General features: G+C 46.1%; 8 protein-coding genes across 8 annotated transcripts; 5 read left to right on the top strand and 3 right to left on the bottom strand.

Annotated features, from left to right (window-relative positions):
* Nucleotides 1-296: 296 nt before the first annotated feature.
* Nucleotides 297-1,541, top strand: F4813DRAFT_335901 (uncharacterized protein). Its single transcript, XM_049241194.1, has 3 exons — nucleotides 297-1,077; nucleotides 1,166-1,233; nucleotides 1,301-1,541. Exons 1-3 carry the CDS (start codon nucleotides 873-875, stop codon nucleotides 1,454-1,456), a joined length of 429 nt encoding a protein of 142 aa, XP_049101493.1. The 5' UTR covers nucleotides 297-872; the 3' UTR covers nucleotides 1,457-1,541.
* Nucleotides 1,542-3,688: 2,147 nt separating this feature from the next.
* Nucleotides 3,689-5,285, top strand: F4813DRAFT_353214 (putative methyltransferase-domain-containing protein). The gene has a single exon (XM_049242615.1). It carries the CDS (start codon nucleotides 3,932-3,934, stop codon nucleotides 5,216-5,218), a length of 1,287 nt encoding a protein of 428 aa, XP_049101492.1. The 5' UTR covers nucleotides 3,689-3,931; the 3' UTR covers nucleotides 5,219-5,285.
* Nucleotides 5,286-6,715: 1,430 nt separating this feature from the next.
* Nucleotides 6,716-8,521, top strand: F4813DRAFT_353211 (uncharacterized protein). Its single transcript, XM_049242614.1, has 2 exons — nucleotides 6,716-7,186; nucleotides 7,754-8,521. Exons 1-2 carry the CDS (start codon nucleotides 6,992-6,994, stop codon nucleotides 8,243-8,245), a joined length of 687 nt encoding a protein of 228 aa, XP_049101491.1. The 5' UTR covers nucleotides 6,716-6,991; the 3' UTR covers nucleotides 8,246-8,521.
* F4813DRAFT_353208 (CRAL-TRIO domain-containing protein) lies at nucleotides 8,522-10,623 on the bottom strand. Its single transcript, XM_049242613.1, has 4 exons — nucleotides 10,060-10,623; nucleotides 9,904-9,953; nucleotides 9,638-9,809; nucleotides 8,522-9,563 (listed from the first exon to the last, which is right to left on the bottom strand). The coding sequence occupies exons 1-4, from the start codon at nucleotides 10,225-10,227 to the stop codon at nucleotides 8,901-8,903; spliced, it is 1,053 nt and encodes a 350-aa protein (XP_049101490.1). The 5' UTR covers nucleotides 10,228-10,623; the 3' UTR covers nucleotides 8,522-8,900.
* Nucleotides 10,624-11,071: 448 nt separating this feature from the next.
* F4813DRAFT_353204 (Prefoldin, subunit 3) lies at nucleotides 11,072-12,516 on the bottom strand. Its single transcript, XM_049242612.1, has 6 exons — nucleotides 12,349-12,516; nucleotides 12,155-12,280; nucleotides 11,916-12,027; nucleotides 11,754-11,852; nucleotides 11,545-11,670; nucleotides 11,072-11,472 (listed from the first exon to the last, which is right to left on the bottom strand). Exons 1-6 carry the CDS (start codon nucleotides 12,378-12,380, stop codon nucleotides 11,350-11,352), a joined length of 618 nt encoding a protein of 205 aa, XP_049101489.1. The 5' UTR covers nucleotides 12,381-12,516; the 3' UTR covers nucleotides 11,072-11,349.
* A 76-nt stretch (nucleotides 12,517-12,592) lies between these two features.
* Nucleotides 12,593-14,503, top strand: F4813DRAFT_353193 (uncharacterized protein). The gene is made up of 4 exons (XM_049242611.1): nucleotides 12,593-13,434; nucleotides 13,523-13,597; nucleotides 13,654-14,129; nucleotides 14,206-14,503. The coding sequence occupies exons 1-3, from the start codon at nucleotides 13,156-13,158 to the stop codon at nucleotides 14,059-14,061; spliced, it is 762 nt and encodes a 253-aa protein (XP_049101488.1). The 5' UTR covers nucleotides 12,593-13,155; the 3' UTR covers nucleotides 14,062-14,129; nucleotides 14,206-14,503.
* A 330-nt stretch (nucleotides 14,504-14,833) lies between these two features.
* On the top strand, nucleotides 14,834-15,782 carry F4813DRAFT_335676 (DSBA oxidoreductase). The gene is made up of 2 exons (XM_049241193.1): nucleotides 14,834-15,060; nucleotides 15,117-15,782. The coding sequence occupies exons 1-2, from the start codon at nucleotides 15,013-15,015 to the stop codon at nucleotides 15,723-15,725; spliced, it is 657 nt and encodes a 218-aa protein (XP_049101487.1). The 5' UTR covers nucleotides 14,834-15,012; the 3' UTR covers nucleotides 15,726-15,782.
* Nucleotides 15,783-15,839: 57 nt separating this feature from the next.
* F4813DRAFT_387632 (DASH complex, subunit Spc34) lies at nucleotides 15,840-16,681 on the bottom strand (the record flags this gene model as incomplete). The annotated part of the gene is made up of 2 exons (XM_049246577.1): nucleotides 15,840-16,536; nucleotides 16,617-16,681. 2 exons carry the CDS (start codon nucleotides 16,679-16,681, stop codon nucleotides 15,840-15,842), a joined length of 762 nt encoding a protein of 253 aa, XP_049101486.1.
* Nucleotides 16,682-17,079: the final 398 nt, after the last annotated feature.

The following is a 17,079-nucleotide window of genomic DNA, read 5'->3' as shown; positions in this document are numbered from 1 at the left end:
AACCAGTTGAGCTCATCCCTCATCCCTCATTCCTCTTGCATCTTGCATATATCTTAGCCTCCATGTAGTGTATGTAGGTACGTACATGTACGTAGTTTGGGGGTAGCGGCAAGTCACTTTACAGCACAGTGTGAACTTTCTTACTACCCAGCCCTCTGTTGGGCCAATCCGGTCTGATCACGAACCTAGAGGACCCACAAGGGTCCCTCGTTCCCGATGTGTCATCATACCTGACCGGCGGTTTCGCACTGGGCTATCGTTGTCTCTTCCTTCCCACAATCTCGGGCTATCAAGTACTTTACAGTGAGGTACATTATCATAGCCTGCTTTAGGTAGCCTGCTTGCCCACTTGTCTGCGTTTAGGTACAATACCTACCTAGATTACATACATCTGCAATTACAGTGCAGTACATAGGCACAGCACATACCACATACATGCCACAGCACTACAGCAGCAGCACATTGTACCGAATCACCGTTCCCGCATCAAATGCAAGCGCTGTCCGACTTATACTGTACATACGGAGTAGGCTCCCTCTAGCCTCTCACCTTCTCTAAACCACCTGACTTAGATCTTCTTTTCGTCCCTTTTCCCACCTCGTGAATATTACCAAGGATCTCTCAACATCACTTCTTTTTACCTCGTCGTTGCTTGCTTTACAGAGTGAACGTGGCCACTAATTTCCTTCCCCTTCTCTCTTAACTCTCTGACATAGTCACTTGTTATTCTCCGCTGGCGTTTCGACTTGCCTTGCTATTTATCATCATTTCGGCTACACGGCCCTCCCTCCGTGTTAAGACACACTACTGCTGATCGGGTTTCCTGAAAGTCTTCGATAGAGAGGAGAGAAGTCTTGTGTTGTGATCCTACGATGATGGCGTCTAATACAATTGCTATCCCAGCTGTCCGGTCCTCGGCTGCTGCCTACGACCAGTCTCCCAAGGCTACAACTAGCTCATCTTCGTCATATTCAAGTTCTCCGCAAACCCCTAGTCCTAGTCCTAGTGAAGCGTCCTCGGTGCAGTCGGCACGCAAATTGAAATCAATCCACCACCATCGCCGACCTAGTTTATTGAGTATGTTTGCCTCCCTGTGTATTGACCATAGATCTGAGCACCTTGGTGGTGTTCTCCCTCCGAGATCCGCATTGCTCACGCCATACAGGCTCCGCCTTCTGCAAGGACGAATGCACCGTTATCAACATCGGAGATCCTGATGGGGCACCTCGATTGGTAAGAAAATGCTATCGCTGCTGAAAGTGCCGCTGAGGGGCCGTCTTACTAATACCCCTCGTTATAGATCTCATACCTCGCCTCTAGTCAAGGGTTCGCCTGGAACCCCGAACTATTCGTTCCGTCCTACGTCGAATGCAATTACATACCCCTGGAAAATCGGAGGGAACCCGTACACGAGATCCGACTCAGTGACGAAGAGATCAAGGGGATGCTACCATAACCGATAAACCCCGTCTAGAGGCCCCCCCACTTGGGATTTGTCTATAGCGTCACTGCAATCGATCTCACAGAGCGTCGTTTCTTCCTAGATACACATAACCCTCGCAAGAATACCTTTGCCATTTTCACGAATACTTCGGCGTCTGGATTCGGGCTATATCATTGCCTGGATGGATTGTGGATATCGGTCTCGGCATTTCCTATTGCGCGGCGCGGCTTGGAAGGATCAACTTCACACACATTACAACAACTTGGACGGATGGGAATATTGTTACATGGGATGTCCACGTCCAGAGGGCTTAGGAGTTCTCATGGGTACTGTATGATTACATGAAGATTACATGAATGCCCTTAACATAGGGCCGGCGTTAGTATTCCCTGGTTGCTCTTGATTGAACTCGGCCGACTCTTTTCTCTACCTCTTTCTACGTCTCCAAACAAGCAAAGAGTTATTGTTTGTAGATAAGGGCGTTGCTTTCTCAACTTCATAGGTAATAGAAAGACTGCATACATTACTTATGGTTGTTACACTTAGCAAGTGACTAACCTACCTAAATTACAATGATGTATGCATTTTGGTTATCTACATCTCCCGTAGTCTATTTCGCATTTGGGGTCGAGGTTCTGAAAATCGATACTTGAATTGAAGAGGTTGGTTGCATGTACCTTGGGTACCTAAATAATAGCACACAGGTGCTCGGATAAGAGATGCAGGTGCCGAAGTGTAAAACAATGATGGGTCCTCGTTAGTGAAACATTTCTCAAGCAACATTTCTCAAGAAACACCACGTGGATTACCGAGGTAGGAATTATATTGCGAGTATCAATTGTGAAATCGAATAACGCATTCAATTTTTAGAATACCTGAAACGACTATTGTGCCTAGGTTACGTATTTGATTGCTACGATATTTGGATATATTCTTCATGTCAGATCCGCGTCTAGATACTTAAGGTACCTAGGTATGTTTTTATATCCCACTAGCACCCAGGCACTTACCTACCTGTAGATAGGATAACCATACTTATAGCCTTGAAGCAACCCAGGTATTTAAACTGGGGATCTATCTAAATCTATACCCTTATTTATGTACGTAGGGGTGTACCTTAGGTACATTTATCTCATGTAGAGACATGAGGTAATATGTAATTTCCTTCTTGCAATACTACCTCCTTAACAAGCCGTATATACTCGCACGGTGTAGACATCCCACTTGTCGTCAATTAACCCACCGTTTTACCCCACGAATTGCGTTATCGGACCAACCCTCTTACCCTAATGGGAAAATTGAAGTGGATTAGCGCGACTGATACGGCTAGGCGTTTAGAGCGCTTACAGTGCCGTTTTTTAACTTCTTCAGGAATTATATAACTATCACTGTAAAAGCTAAAATCTAAAATCTTTACAACATAACATCATCTCTTTAATTATTTCATTATAACTACCTTAGCCATACCTACTTCTTGACTTGTGAAGTTTCTTTCCAGTGACTACCCAACTTCTTATACTACTCGAAATGGTCACGTTCAACGTTGAACTCTTTGATCACCTCCAGGGAATAGTTGTGATTGACCGGGTAGTATGTAAATGCGGGCGGAGATATTCACATGCATTCGTGACGATCTCGAAGTAGTGTACTCGAAGTAGGGTACCCAATATCCCAATATTCCAATATCATGGAAGATGTTTGTTTCATAGCCACGTGTACATGTAGATGAGGATATATGGGTAGGTAGATTTCAGTAGATATGTCACATCGAGTAATGAACCTTTAAGAAATTGGTCCACTACTGATCAACCTTTCTCATCTCAACAAATCATCGTCCCGAAAGTATTAATAAATCCCTAAATCGGCACATGTCATTGTATCAAGCACTAACTGGAGCTAAGGGCGGGTTCCTATTCGCAAATATGGGGTAGATTCAGCTTTGCGATCAATGGTGTAAAGTCTATTTGAAGGTAAGAGCCCAATCTATTAAGCAGTCAGTTTTAGCTACATGCACCTACATGTAGATAAGCACTACATCTAAGTACTTACGTATATACCTAGACCTTGCTAGCCCCTCTATCAATTGTACATAATTCAGCTACCGCATGCATGCACATCTAGTGCTGAACGTCGGGCGGTATTTTAACCTTGTATAGAATTATTACGTGAGATTAGGTACTCGTAAGAGGCAATGCTAATAGGCAATGCTAACCTCCGATAAACTGATACTTATATCCCCGACCCGCTTTTCGACCTGTAGAAGACAATTCCAATATAACGAGACGCACAATTGTGTTTTGCGTTCCCAATCGTTCAACAAGCTACAAACTACCTATCGTAATATTCGTCTACATACATGTAGCAATAATGGTTGAAGCGGATCACGATTGATAAGATCCCATGTCAATGCACACCAATGCTAGGCTCAACTAGCTAGCGGTGAATCTTTTGACGGCAAATTGCAATGTTGGGCACGGAAAAAGATGCATGTTGCCAAGGCAAAAATACCCAAATACTACCGAATTAACAAATCATTGGACTGAACTTGCTGTACCCAAGGCTCGGTATCGCAACAAGATGCACTACATACGCTTGTTGCGTGGCCCAAAATTAGACGCATCAAACCTCAAGAGACCACTTATCTCAATCCTTCTTACCATCACCACGGATCTGGGTGACTCATTTCTCTACCCGGATGAGCCCGTCGACTTGGCTATTTCGGTGGAGAACCCGACAGGCCAGTCGGTCATACTAGAGGCAGATCGCCCGCCTAGATGGACTGCTGGCATGCGATGTCTTGACGTCAAAGTCTCCATCAAGCCGCATCTTAAGAAGGACGATGTCACGTGTACCATTAGGATTCATCCAACGACACAAACTCCGCCGTTGGGAGTGTTGAAGGGTAGCGATATGCTTCCGTGGAGAGTTGCTAGAGGCTCGCCTGCGAGCGAGGGTCTCATCATGCCAGTTTCCGTAGAGATGGCGAAGGGCATCTGCTCGCCCGTTGCCGTGCGAACACTCCGGCTTGACTCTAGGTCTAGATCTCAGCCCCGGGACCAAATGGATATTGACCTCGAAGAGGACATTGGTGAGAGTATTGCACGCCACATATGGGACGCAGGTGTTGTGACAGCCTCCTTTTTCGGAGACGCATGTAGTACCAAGGAAGGTATCTACGACACGCTGCCTATGCGAGAAGACGGTTTTAACATCTTAGAACTCGGGAGTGGTGTTGGCATTCTCGGGATCACCCTAGCGCAAGTCATAGAAAGGGCCGTAGTCCATGGTCATACGTCTACTAAAGCTACTGTATTACTGACAGACCTCCCAGAGGCGGAAGAGCGCGCAAGGTCAAACATATCGAGAGCCAAAGCGGCGTTCTCTCATATAAATCCTAGCGGTTCTACAGTGGCTCTTCAGTACGAGGACCTAGACTGGGACGAGGGCAAGCACGGGCAGTTCGGGACTTTTGCTTCTGCTCGCCCGTGGGATCTAGTTGTACTTAGCGATTGCACATACAATGTTGACTCATTGCCCGCGCTCGTCGGAACGCTGAGCGCGCTACACACTGCGAATTTAAAACATGACGGGGTAGAAAGAGGTGCAAAGACTTTTGCTATCTTGGCAACAAAGCCTCGTCATTCTTCGGAGCAGGCTCTATTTGGGCTGCTGACTTCCGATGATTGGCAATATAACGTTCTTAAATCCATTACACTGCCAAAGTTAGGCGAAGAGGATGAGGCAGTTTATATATACTTATTAAAAAAGGGGTAAAGGGATGTAATAGTTTTCTTAACTACTAACTAGGTAGGTAGTTATGCGAATTTACAAACTATAAAAATTATCATAATGTATTGTGACTTATTTGTTTATGTGTGAGATATAATATAAATGAGAAATTTGGTCACTTATTGTATTAAACTGGTAAGTATTATTAAGTGCTTAAGTGGCTCGATATACGCGCCTTTAATCTATCATGAATTATTTAATCACTTATATCTTTGCAAAACAGCCATTATTATAAAACAATTAAACAAACCTTGTTTTTGTTTTTGCTGTAGCATAACGGCCTCTTCTCCTCCTTTCTTATAGCAATTAAACCTCCGTTTTGCTAATATTTAAATAAACTATCATCAATGTATAGTACTCTCGCGCAAAACAATATTCACACCCAATTTAAAAAGCGATATCGTAGTCGAACATCCGACAATATGAACCTATCGGTCAACAAAAAACGGCGTTCTTGTTCGGACATACCAGCGGAGCAAATTGCTTCACGACTGGCCAAAACCGCTGCCTCCTCATCTCCAGTATCTTCCAGCCAAGAATCTTCAATGAACGGTCAATTTTGAACTCTATATCCGACTGGCTTCTAAATGTCGAACAAAACCCGCAAGTTCCAAGCCTATTACCCCCCAAGTCCAAGACAATCACATATATCCTTAAACCCAGATATCATGTCGTCTAGTCAATATTCATCTACTACCCGCAGAGTCCTTAACCTCGAGTATGCAAAGTGGTATTTAAGGCCGAACTGTATACGGATGGAGCTAAAAACAAAACTCCAACATGGGTTAAGGAGTTTCTGCAGAAACTCTTACAGCCTACCACAAATATACTCCCGCCAGAAGAAAGAAAAAAGAGGATTGAGTGGTATAATGTAGCAAGCATTAGACACCATATTTTGGAAGATTTACAAAAAGCGATGATGTATTATTTAGGAATGGATTTTATGGATGTCCAACCCTTCAACCTGGAGACTCTAGTTGCGGTTAGTCAACGTTGCCGATGGTCAAAGGAACATGTAGTTCGCCAAAATATGCGAGGCTCACATTGCAGACCTATTACTCCAAAACCTGACTTAACAGAAGATGTTGTAAAAATTTATATTATGTGGTCGGATCCTGGAATACGCAGTGAAACCGGAACACTGGATGAACCTGCCGAATTTACCTCATATAAGATGGACTGCGAGAGCTATAAGGTAGCTGGGTTGTACGAGGCTATTTGGTTGTATTATATGAGGCTGGCCAATGAGATCGCGCATATCTTGGAATATGTATCTTGGGGGACTGGAGGGGTTGTCATAATACTTATGCGATACTTGCCAACCCCGCTACTGTCACGTTTTTTGCCCGCGTACTACCCGTGTATGTGCATATGTAGGGGCCCTTCCAAAGCGCCAAGCGCCAAGTGCCAAAAGTAAACATCCGCAATACTACATATTTACATCACAAGTCTATCCTATCAAATTAGCCAATCACCATTTACCAAAAGGCAAAATTGGGAATCGCTAGCATCCCATCGCTGCACTGCACAAACGGACATCAATATCTGCATTGCGGCTGATTATCTCTAATTCCGCTCGCGTTTCCAGCAGAACACCGACGGAGAAAAGAAACATAAGACTGACTGACTACCTCCTACTTATATATCTTTTTTTCATCATCATATCATCATCAATCCTCCACCCAGCTCAGTCTAAAGCCCTTCTGCGTTCCCCCTGCTACCACTGCAACACTTTCCCCGTTCCTTACCCAAATCACCATGGAGGGCTCGGCCTCGGCGGCGCACCGAAAGATCGAGCTCCAGGCCCCCGACGACCTGGCATATCTTCTGGCCAATGTACGGCGCGCGGCCGCGGCACGTCTGGACGAGGCCTTTCCGCCGGTGGACGGGGCAAGCGGCGCCGCTGCCGATGGTGACGAATTGCGGACGAGGATCGAGGAGCTTGTTAATGAGGTATGTTACATTTTATTCTTTAATTTCTATTCCATGTTTTTTTTTCGTTCCTTGTGTTTTTAAGCATGCAGCTATCAGTGCCTGCGTTTCTTCTTTCTCATCTCTATTTTACTACCACTACCGTATTTCCTTTCTCGCCTGCGTATGCAGATAGAGTATAATACGGATTTAATTAAAGAGGTCTGGGTGAAATGTGAGAGGTCAATGGAAAGCTCCTATATAAATAGAATTAATGCGTTGGACTTTCACATACGACCATAGGATCTGGAAAACTCGGGATCCCGTCCGCTCTCCCATCGATAAACCAGATACCGCCAGATTAGTAGTTGGGTCGGTGACGACCAGCGAATCCCTGGTGTTGTATGTTTTTGATATTTTTTTCATTCTTTTTTTTCATAGTCTTCTATTGCTGCATTGAATTCTCTCCCTTTTTTATATTACATATCCCATTTAATATTTTATTTTCTATTTCTATTTGAGTTTGTCTTATAATCCGAGTCTACTCCATACGAAACACAACACTCATAATATAGGTAGCTATGACGCCAAATACTAACCTACCAACAGTACATCACCAAAACCTTCACCCTCGCAGGCCCCAACCTTTCCATCAATGGCATGCCCGTTGACGCAGCACAATACCTCTCCGGCAGTTCTTCCGACCCGCAGCAGCCCGAAGAAGTCTACGAGCCGTTTGACGCGCGCAAGCGCGCCCGTCTCGAGGAGCTAACGCGCGAGGAAGAGGACCTGCTGCGGGACATTGCCGCCTTGAAGAAATCCGTACCGCACGCCGCAGCCGCCTCCTGGGCCGAGGCGGCGCGCCGCTCCGTCGCTGACGACGAGCAGGCCCTTGCCGCGGCTAATGAGCGTGCCGGCGCTGATGGCAGTGAGCCGTTGCTGGGAGACCTGAGTAAGGGGCTTCCTCAACAGGATGATGTTGAGAGCGGCTACGAAGACGCGATTAGGGGGTTGGGCAGGTTGAAGCGCGAGATGCCGTCGGTGGTGGCGCGGATGGAGAGGGCGCGGGGAGCAGGAGAGTACGTTGTAACAGAGCGGTGAATGTGTCCCCTTTTTTTGCCCCTTTCTATTGATCTGTAGGGAAAGAGGCGGTGGAGTTCCGACTACGCTCTAGGAGGTGATGGCCATCATATCTGGTCTACGTGTATGCAAAGTATGCGAGGGGGGAATAGAAGACGGGAGGACCGTGCCGAGATATGCGGTAGCAAGTTCGGATTGCCCTCCTTGACTTGGAGACCAATTACATCTTCACATGGAATCCATCGGCCTCTAATATCATGAAGCCATGCTTGAGCAACCCTACTACAAATAAAACCACTTAATTCAACAAATCGGCACTTCTGACGGAGATTAATTCGAGTGCACATAACTACAATTTATAATTCACAGGAATAGACGAAAGACCAGAACTTTAGAGCAGTGCAAATGCAAATGCATCATATCAGTGTATGAAATGCCTCTAACGGTTCTGAAGGAGATAGCCACGTAGGCCCTATCAAGGGTTGTTGTATGCCCGCAAGTTGAAATTTGCGATTATAAGATTTTGCCCGGCATAAAAAGTCGTCCGGATCGAGAAATTGCAGCGGCTACTTCCTCATGTGCCTTGATGATCCTATCTAACCACATCTACTGACTCCCCGCTTCATCCGAACTTATGTTCTCCCTTTTTGTATACAAATGCAACTTTATGTTTCCTTTAAGCGGCGGCCGGGGCAGGTGCTGTAGCTTCGGTTCCCTCTACGGCGGTAGCACCACCGGCAGCGCCGGCACCGGCACCGCTGCCCATCTCTGTCGGCCTGTTCTCTATCGCCCCATCTTGTTGTTCCCACCAGGCAGGCTTTGCGAACTCAGGGTCGTTCCAGGGGCCCGCGTTGCTGAAATGGCATCCGCCCTCGCATTGACAGGTACCGCCGAATTCCTTAGGGAGGTTTTCGGCGGGGATCTGGTTTAGGAGTTCCTTCTGGTAGTTACCACCGAGAACGTTGATCTTCTCAACAGTGACGGGGTCGAGCAGAGGGCGAATCATACGCCACACGCCGGTAAACAGCCAGTTGGTGTTGATGAGGTACATGCGGCCAAGACGTTCCGGGTAATAGTTTTGACTCATACCGGACGCCTCCTGGATGTAGCCGAAAACCTGGCGCGCATTACCAAAGCCGACACCGTTGAAATCCATGATAGTGCAAGATGTCTCAAGTAGTTGACCAGCTTTGCGCGAACAAGCGGGTAATCGCGGGTCCGCCATTTTCTCGTATTCAACAGCTAAGTTGACCAGCATGTGTTCATACTCGATACCTTCGTTCTTCATAGCGGTGAGATCAATCTTTCCAAGTTGTTCAATGTACACCGGTCGGCCGTCCTACCGAACGTATATTAGTACGGAAGCTCACGAAAGCTCATCTCTACGAGAGAACACAGAATGATCTCTCTTACCTTATCTGTCTTGTGGTAGTACTGAGGGTAATACTTTGACACCTTCTGCTTGAAGGACCCGTCTTTGTCCCACTGGCCTATCTCCTCGTCGAGACTGATAGTCCGACCGTCGATCTTAAGGGGCTGTCCGGTGTACAGGAGAGTCTTCCGCCAATTTTCGGTGTCGACGAACCTTGTCACCGGGGTCAGTCCATCATTCTCAGCTTCTCAACTATATTTCTCTACTTTGAGGCATCTTTCGCAGCCTTGGCTCGGGGGTCGCTCACATTTTCTTGGCCAAGTTGACGTCGAACTTTCGAGCTCGCAGGAAACGCAACTATATTCCGAACGGAGTGTTAGCTAATTCAACATGTGCATGCCCATCCATTTGATATTGTAGCTCTTTGGCTACCCCCTAATATAGTACTTAGTAGGACACGTACCAACGTCAGGGTATCCAGCCGCTTGGTATAACCTTCGGCCTCGAGCAGCATGCGTAGCTGGTGAACCTGAGCTTGCTGGGCCTCGGTCAAGTGGCCTGGATGACCTGGTTTCGCTACGGGAGCGGTTGTAGGGAAGTCATAGTGGTCGTACTTAGCATTCAACTCCATGATGAATGTGGCGAATGCGTCGATTTCCTAAGAAATCGAGCTGTTTGAAGTGAGAAGTTCCTGATTGGGTAATACAGCAGATTGTTTATCCAGATAATGCAAGTTTAAAAAGGGTTAGAAGCCTGAAGTTTGAAGTTGGGAGTTGGAAGGAGGAAGGAAAGTGTGTTGACAGAATTAGACCGACAAGTGTCGTTAAGAATGTTTTAGGGGATCGAGGGTTTGTCGATAGGGGAGTTTATGTAAGTGGATAAGCTGGCTTGTTAGCCTATGTATCCGTAAGTAGTAATAATAATAATAATGAAAAGTCGGGGGGCTGCTTCGCTGTTAGACCGTAACTCGATAGTACGTATGGATATGGTAAACTGGTAGGTTAGTTAGGTAATTTTCTAGGTCAGGTATGGATTACCATACAAAATTATAATCATTGGGAAAAAAAGAGTGGCGGCGCTAGATTGCGGGCATGTCCAAGTGGGACATCGTCATTGGTGCGCAGCGGTGAGATCTGGGGACCCAAACTTAACCAAACTTACCCAAACTTTAATCACGCTTCCTAGTGGCCTGCCGCCTGCCGGCTTTAGATACATACATAGGCAGATTTAGGGGTCAGGTACCTGTTCTTCCCCCCCTTTTATCTCTTATGTCACTTCTACGGTACATAACCCACTAATCCTAGCTCATTATCCACTAGTCATGGTATGTGTATACGCGTACCTTAAGTACTTTTAATAGCCTTTTTCATACATGTAATTATGTACGCTTTGCATGAACCAAAAGAACTGCTAAAGACTATGACAGGTAGTTACGTAACCTAAAGTCGGATAAGATTAACAGGTATGTAGTTAGGGAATATGGTAAGATTATGGATTTAATAGGAATACTGCAAATAGTGAATTGCTATCCTCATTTCTACATAGGTGAGAATTGTTATATTGCGTCATCAACACGCGGACCCGGGTAGACAATATGATTCAATCCACATATATTCCCATCAATCTTTCGCTTGGGATGTAGTAAACAGGCAGGAGGTCTCATCAGTAAAAATGGTGCCTATGTAGTATGTCCCGTTCAGTCGGCTGAGCTAACAGTTAACAGCTTACAGCTTACAACTGACCTTGTAGCCCTTCATCCGTTTGGCTGCTCGTCACCATCCTCAGTCCCTTTCCCTTTCCGTTCCTCATCTGCCTTTTCTTTTCGCTTCTGAACAACATCCCAGTTGTACACTCGCGCTACTGCAACTTCCATAGTCTAGTTCAAAGTTAGCTATCTGTCCATCCGAGGGTTTCCGAGACGGTGAACAAGACCAAGCAGGTCACATACTGTAATCTGTTCCCTTAAGAAATCCAGGTCTTCCTCGCAATTGGCGTAGCTCTGCTTTGCGGCCGCTAGTTTTGACGTTAAAAGGGTCTCGGCCTCGTCGACGGGATACGCCAGCATTACATTTGCCTATACGACGATCCCGTTAGTGAACTGGATACTCAAACGCTTGTTCGATATAACAGGCATTACGCTTTAACACCTCAACGTACACCAAGCCATAAGTACACCTCTTCTGTAGGGGGTATGGATGCTTTCGCGTATAAAGTGTCGTTAAGCTCGAACGTTGTCTCGATCGGATCCGATTCCTCCTACAATGACAACATCATGTCAGTCGAAAGTTCCTAGACGAGTTGACGTTAAGGCCAGCCTACCGTCCTCGTCTTCAGGAACTTGACTGTTTCCAGAGTCTTTTGTATATCGGGCATCTTGTCTTTTAGTCCAGCCACTCTCCTCTGCAAATTCAGTTCCATAAATTGATATTTACTATATCCAAGCGTTGGTGTCAGCAGATGTCCTGTGCAGAAAGCGAAACAGTCTCGAGAGATTAATACGACGAATGGCTGTGGTATGAGGATTGTGCCTCGTCTAGGTAGGCAATGCATATACATACGAGATCATCTCCTGGAAGCTGCGTAGCGTAGACTGGACATCGTCTCTTGAGGTGACGTAGTCCTCGACTTTATCAACGAACGGCGCCTGGGGGATTCCTCTCGGGTTCGTGGTCGCTCCATCCTTTCTACATCACAGATTCAACCTTGTCAGTAACAGCAAATCCAGCTGATGGGGTGTATCTTTATATCGTACTGGGCGGCCGGTTCTTTTCCTTTGGCTGACATATTGTGTCTATGGTACAGCGCCCTTCAGCGCATTGTGAGTAGAAGTAGACTAGAAGGTCGAATCGCCGGGCAGTCCCGACAGTCTATTGTTGTGCCTTGGTGGGCACCTATTGGCAGCTCGCAGCAAAAAAAAAATAGGAGCATGGACCATCGAAGGCGGGGGAGGATAGAAAGCTCACCGAGGTGAAGGAGGGGTAAGATTCGGCGTGCAATTAAACAATTATGTATATAAAGGTTATTGTGATTAACCTGTTAAAGGTAACACGGTTCGTCGCGATAATTCATTATCAACAGGAAAACAACTTCCATCCATCTCATACATCCAGCTACATCCAATCGAAACTCACTAAAACTTATATACGTACTTTTACACTTCCCTACTACAAATTGTTAGCGCTGTAGTTTATAACAATTAAGAACGACTCAATCACTAAATATTTATAAAGAAATTACATAGGTAGGTAGATTTACGCTATTTACATACCTAATCACCCAACTTCATCAATAATACTAAACAACTAAACGACATTGAAAACGGATGGTGACCAAGTCGGATAATAAGCAGCAATTTCAAAATAGAATATTTACTGTGCAAACGAAGCGTTTGCTGCACCAACCCGAATATATTAAAAAGGAAGCGAGACATACATTTATATTATGAGAGAACTCGCAAATCATTCCCAACCCCCTTCTTGAAGTTTTCCAAGCCTCTCTCAAATCTCTCTTTTACCAAAAAACAAAGCAAATAATAGAAAAACTTACTGGAACGGTCACTATGGGCCAAGGACCATCTCACGATATAGTCCAACTCGAGACTAGAGTTGAAGATCCACAGAACGGAGAATCCCCAAAGGGTCTTGCTCTCATAGCACACGGCCGTCTCGGTGGAACCTTTGACCAACCACCAGTGCGCCTTCTCGCCGAATATCTAAGGGATAAGAGACAGTTAAGAGTTGTCACATGGAACGCCCGCGGAATAGGCCAGAGCGGGGGAGGGAATGAGTGGACAGACTTTGGCGTCTGGATAGGAGATGCTGGGATCAATGACTATCATGTAAGTAATACTTCCCTGAGTCCACCCCTCCATTAGTCCGCGGCATAATATATGAGATGTAACTGATAAAACCCTCTGGAACTTATAGCGGATGCTTCGGGAGTCCATGGCTCAATATGTAAAAGACTTCCCTGATACACAGGGGGCTCAGTTATTCTTATGTGTATAGGCTACCAGTCCACCTCCTATATTAGGTTCATAAAGCTCACATAAGTTCAGGGCTACTCGGCGGGCGCGATTTTCGCCGGATGCAGCCGTCCCCCGCTGTCATTTCCCCAATTCGCTCCCGCTCACTACATCCTCATATCATATCCAATAGAACTCAACCCCCTCATCGCCTTTCACAAGTCAGGTTCCTACTTCCGCTCCGTCGAGGCACTAGTACAGGGCCACGGATGGGAAAACCTGCCCGGCGAGTTCCAAGGTCTCGAACCAGAGGTGACCGGAGTGCTTACCGTCACAGGCCAATTTGAAGGCATCTTCTATGGCATGTGGACTCAGATTCTAGGGAGTAAGAATGCTCGAAATGTCCTAACGCAGGTTAGTGTCGAGGGAGCCAAGCATTCGTGGGATGATAAAGCGCCGCGTATCGTTGAAGAAGTCGACAAGTGGTTGTCTAGTATTTAAAGGCGTCGATGAGGTATAAGTTGTCGATCCCAGTTTTTCAGATCATATAATGTCTCTAGGAAACCGAAGTGAGTTGGCTCAATGGATTTTAAATCCGTGTATAACTAATTATAAATGTTATAAATATTGATAATATCTTAAAAGGGTCGAACGAGTTAGAGAGTAACTATGAATGGCTTTAATATGTCTTGAAGGTTGAGGTGGGTGTAATTGAGATCACAGTACACACTCCACTTATATCAACAAATCAAGACTTTCAAAAGGACTCAAAATGTACAGTTTTAAGAATTATGCAGAAGACTCAGTCAATCAGATTTAGATGAACAGCGTACATGTAGCTATCTTACATCCGAGGGCATTGGCCGAGTGTTATTGCCTAGGTACCCTTTACTATAGTGATACACATTTTCATTCAATCCGATCAACCAACTTCTCTTCCTTGCCCACTATGTATTCAACACTTACCTATATTTCTTGTTCGCAGTTCTATATTAGTCTATATGTGAATAGATTTTCAGCACTTATGTACATATGCAAACCAAATCTCAACCCGAAGGATTGGTACCTACCTTAGGTACCTTACCTTACCCTTACAGGGAGGCAGGAGGCAATGTAACACATTCGCATTCTAGAATAGACCATGACGACATGTTTAGCCGGCGCATCACGGTGGGCGGAGCAAAGACAACACCGGTCCGGTCTTGGTGATAGCCCGATTTGTCAGCTACCTAATTGAGACCACCGGCCATCTTGATCCATATACAGCTTGGCCTCGGGTTCGGTCTCCCCACCTTGTTTAACTTCATAATAACTATCATTAAATGTAAGTATCAGTTTTGCGCCTTTCTACGGTCCAATTATCAAGCTATATTGTATTACGTTATAACCTATCGCCAGAGTTATCGCATTCGAATTATATCCCCGGAGTACATAAGGCTACTGTAGTACACCATGGCCAATATCAGCATCAGGATAGTATCGGATACCGTCTGCCCATGGGTAAGTCGCTTCTACAGCAGCTCAACAGTCGAATACTAAACCGATTTGATATTCAGTGTTACATTGGTAAAAAGCGCCTGGACCGAGCTATCGACCTATACCGCAAGACGTATCCCGACGGCAAGAATGATACTTTCACAGTCTCCTGGTCCCCGTTCTATCTGGATCCGACTTCGCCTAAGAAGGGTATTCCGCTTGTTGAGCGCATGGCCCAGCGCTTCGGGCCAGACAAATTAGAAGCCATGCAAAGGCGCCTGGGACTGATAGGACGCGAGGAGGGCATCAACTTTAGTTTTAAGAGCAAGATTGGTAACACACGGGACTCGCATCGTCTGATCCAGTTCGGCAAGACGAAAGGTAATGACGCTGAGAACCGCGTCGTGCTGGAGCTATTCAAGTCATATTTTGAGGGTGAGGGGGACATAACGTCGCATGATACGCTGATCGATGCGGCTGAGAAGGCCGGTTTGGACAAGGCAGAGGTGAAAGACTGGCTTGAAACGGGCAAGGGCGGCAAAGAAGTCGACGAGGAGGTTCAGGAGGCATATGCGAAGGATATACATGGCGTACCACATTTTATAATTCAAGGTAAGTACGAGGTTGGCGGAGCAGAAGATCCCCAGACTTTCTTGGAAGCGTTCGCAAAAGCGAAGGAGGGTCTTTGAAAACGGCGTGGGGCCTGTTTGTCGAGCTTGTCGAGCTTGTCGTAGGGATTGGTAGATGGCGTTTAACTGCATCAGTTAGATGGTTAGGGGTGTCATAGTTGTTAGGTTTATGTATTACAGGTTCAGTAATCCGCCGAGGTCTTCCTCTATCGTCTTCAACCTTCCCTGTAGTTCTCTCTTTTTTCGCTCCAATTCCCGGATTTGCTCCTCTTCTCTTTTCAGGTCCTCCTCCGTTAAGATCTCTTCTTTCTCCACCGTGGCGGCCTCCCTGTCGTCTTCCTCTTCCTCTTCGTCCATCCAATGATCCTTATTCATTCTGCCTAGAGTCTCAGCCTGTTCAGCTACTTTCGCTTCATAGTATGCCAGCGTGCTACGGCTATGCGCGTACTTTGATCGTTGCGCTGCAATCCGTTCCAGAGCACCTGGTAAAGGGTAAACGCCGCATAACTTCTCCGCTCCCTTGAGTAGAATCTCGACATCGACTTCATCCCTTCCACTACGTCTCTCGCTCCGGCGAATCTGCTCGTGTAGGTCGCCGCCTAACACGGCTGCTACGGCCGTGTGGCGTCGCGGGGTGCCTACATTTCGACCCGTGTTGCTACCGGATGTCGTGACCTCGCCGGATGCTACATTGAAAACAGTCTGCCGACGCCCGGACTGTTTCGGAGGATCCGGGTTCTGGGATGTGGATGGTGGCGGCGGGGGCGGGACAGAGAAGAGCGCTCGTTCGTGCGCTTCGGTGTCGCGAATTAGGGATGTGATGTCATGGTTGGCTAGGAGGGCATTGGTGAATATCTTGGGTGGTGGGAAGCTTATTTGAAGTGCTAATTAGCTTTAGCTGTACGGTTAGGAACATGAATAGGGGTATCAATAAAAAGGACATATGCGTACGGAAGACTGTCGATTCCTTGACATGAGATCGCAATTTGCTCGAAATGCACCGAAAGAAGCGACATGATGAGACGCGTTTATACAGTAAGAAGTCAGACGGTTATTATGAATGGCTGTGAGTTATTGAAGGGAGGGATCGGATAAATGACTCTTTGAATAGTATTTATAGATTTCCCAAACGATGAAATAAAAATAGAGACGATAAACCAAAGTAAATATGTCGGACTGAGACTACGAGTTGAACTTAAACACGCGACTTCAATGTACCTTCTTAAACTTGTGTTGACCCCTCCTGCTGCTGGTCTGTAGGTACCATACCAACGCCACAGCCCCCCACCATGTGGCTTTGTGCTACCCACGTAGGTAGTGGACCTACCTATTCTGCTATTGCATCGCTGTTAAATTCTACATAGTAACTCCAACACCATTTTTCTATCTACAGGCTTCATCAAATCTAAGATGG

The sequence above is a fragment of the Daldinia decipiens genome (assembly GCF_022478715.1).
Source record: "Daldinia decipiens strain CBS 113046 unplaced genomic scaffold F4813scaffold_9, whole genome shotgun sequence".
In the NCBI taxonomy this organism is placed as follows: Eukaryota; Fungi; Ascomycota; class Sordariomycetes; order Xylariales; family Hypoxylaceae; genus Daldinia; species Daldinia decipiens.
Note: the sequence above shows the minus strand (reverse complement) of the source record. Positions and strands in the feature narration are given on the sequence as shown.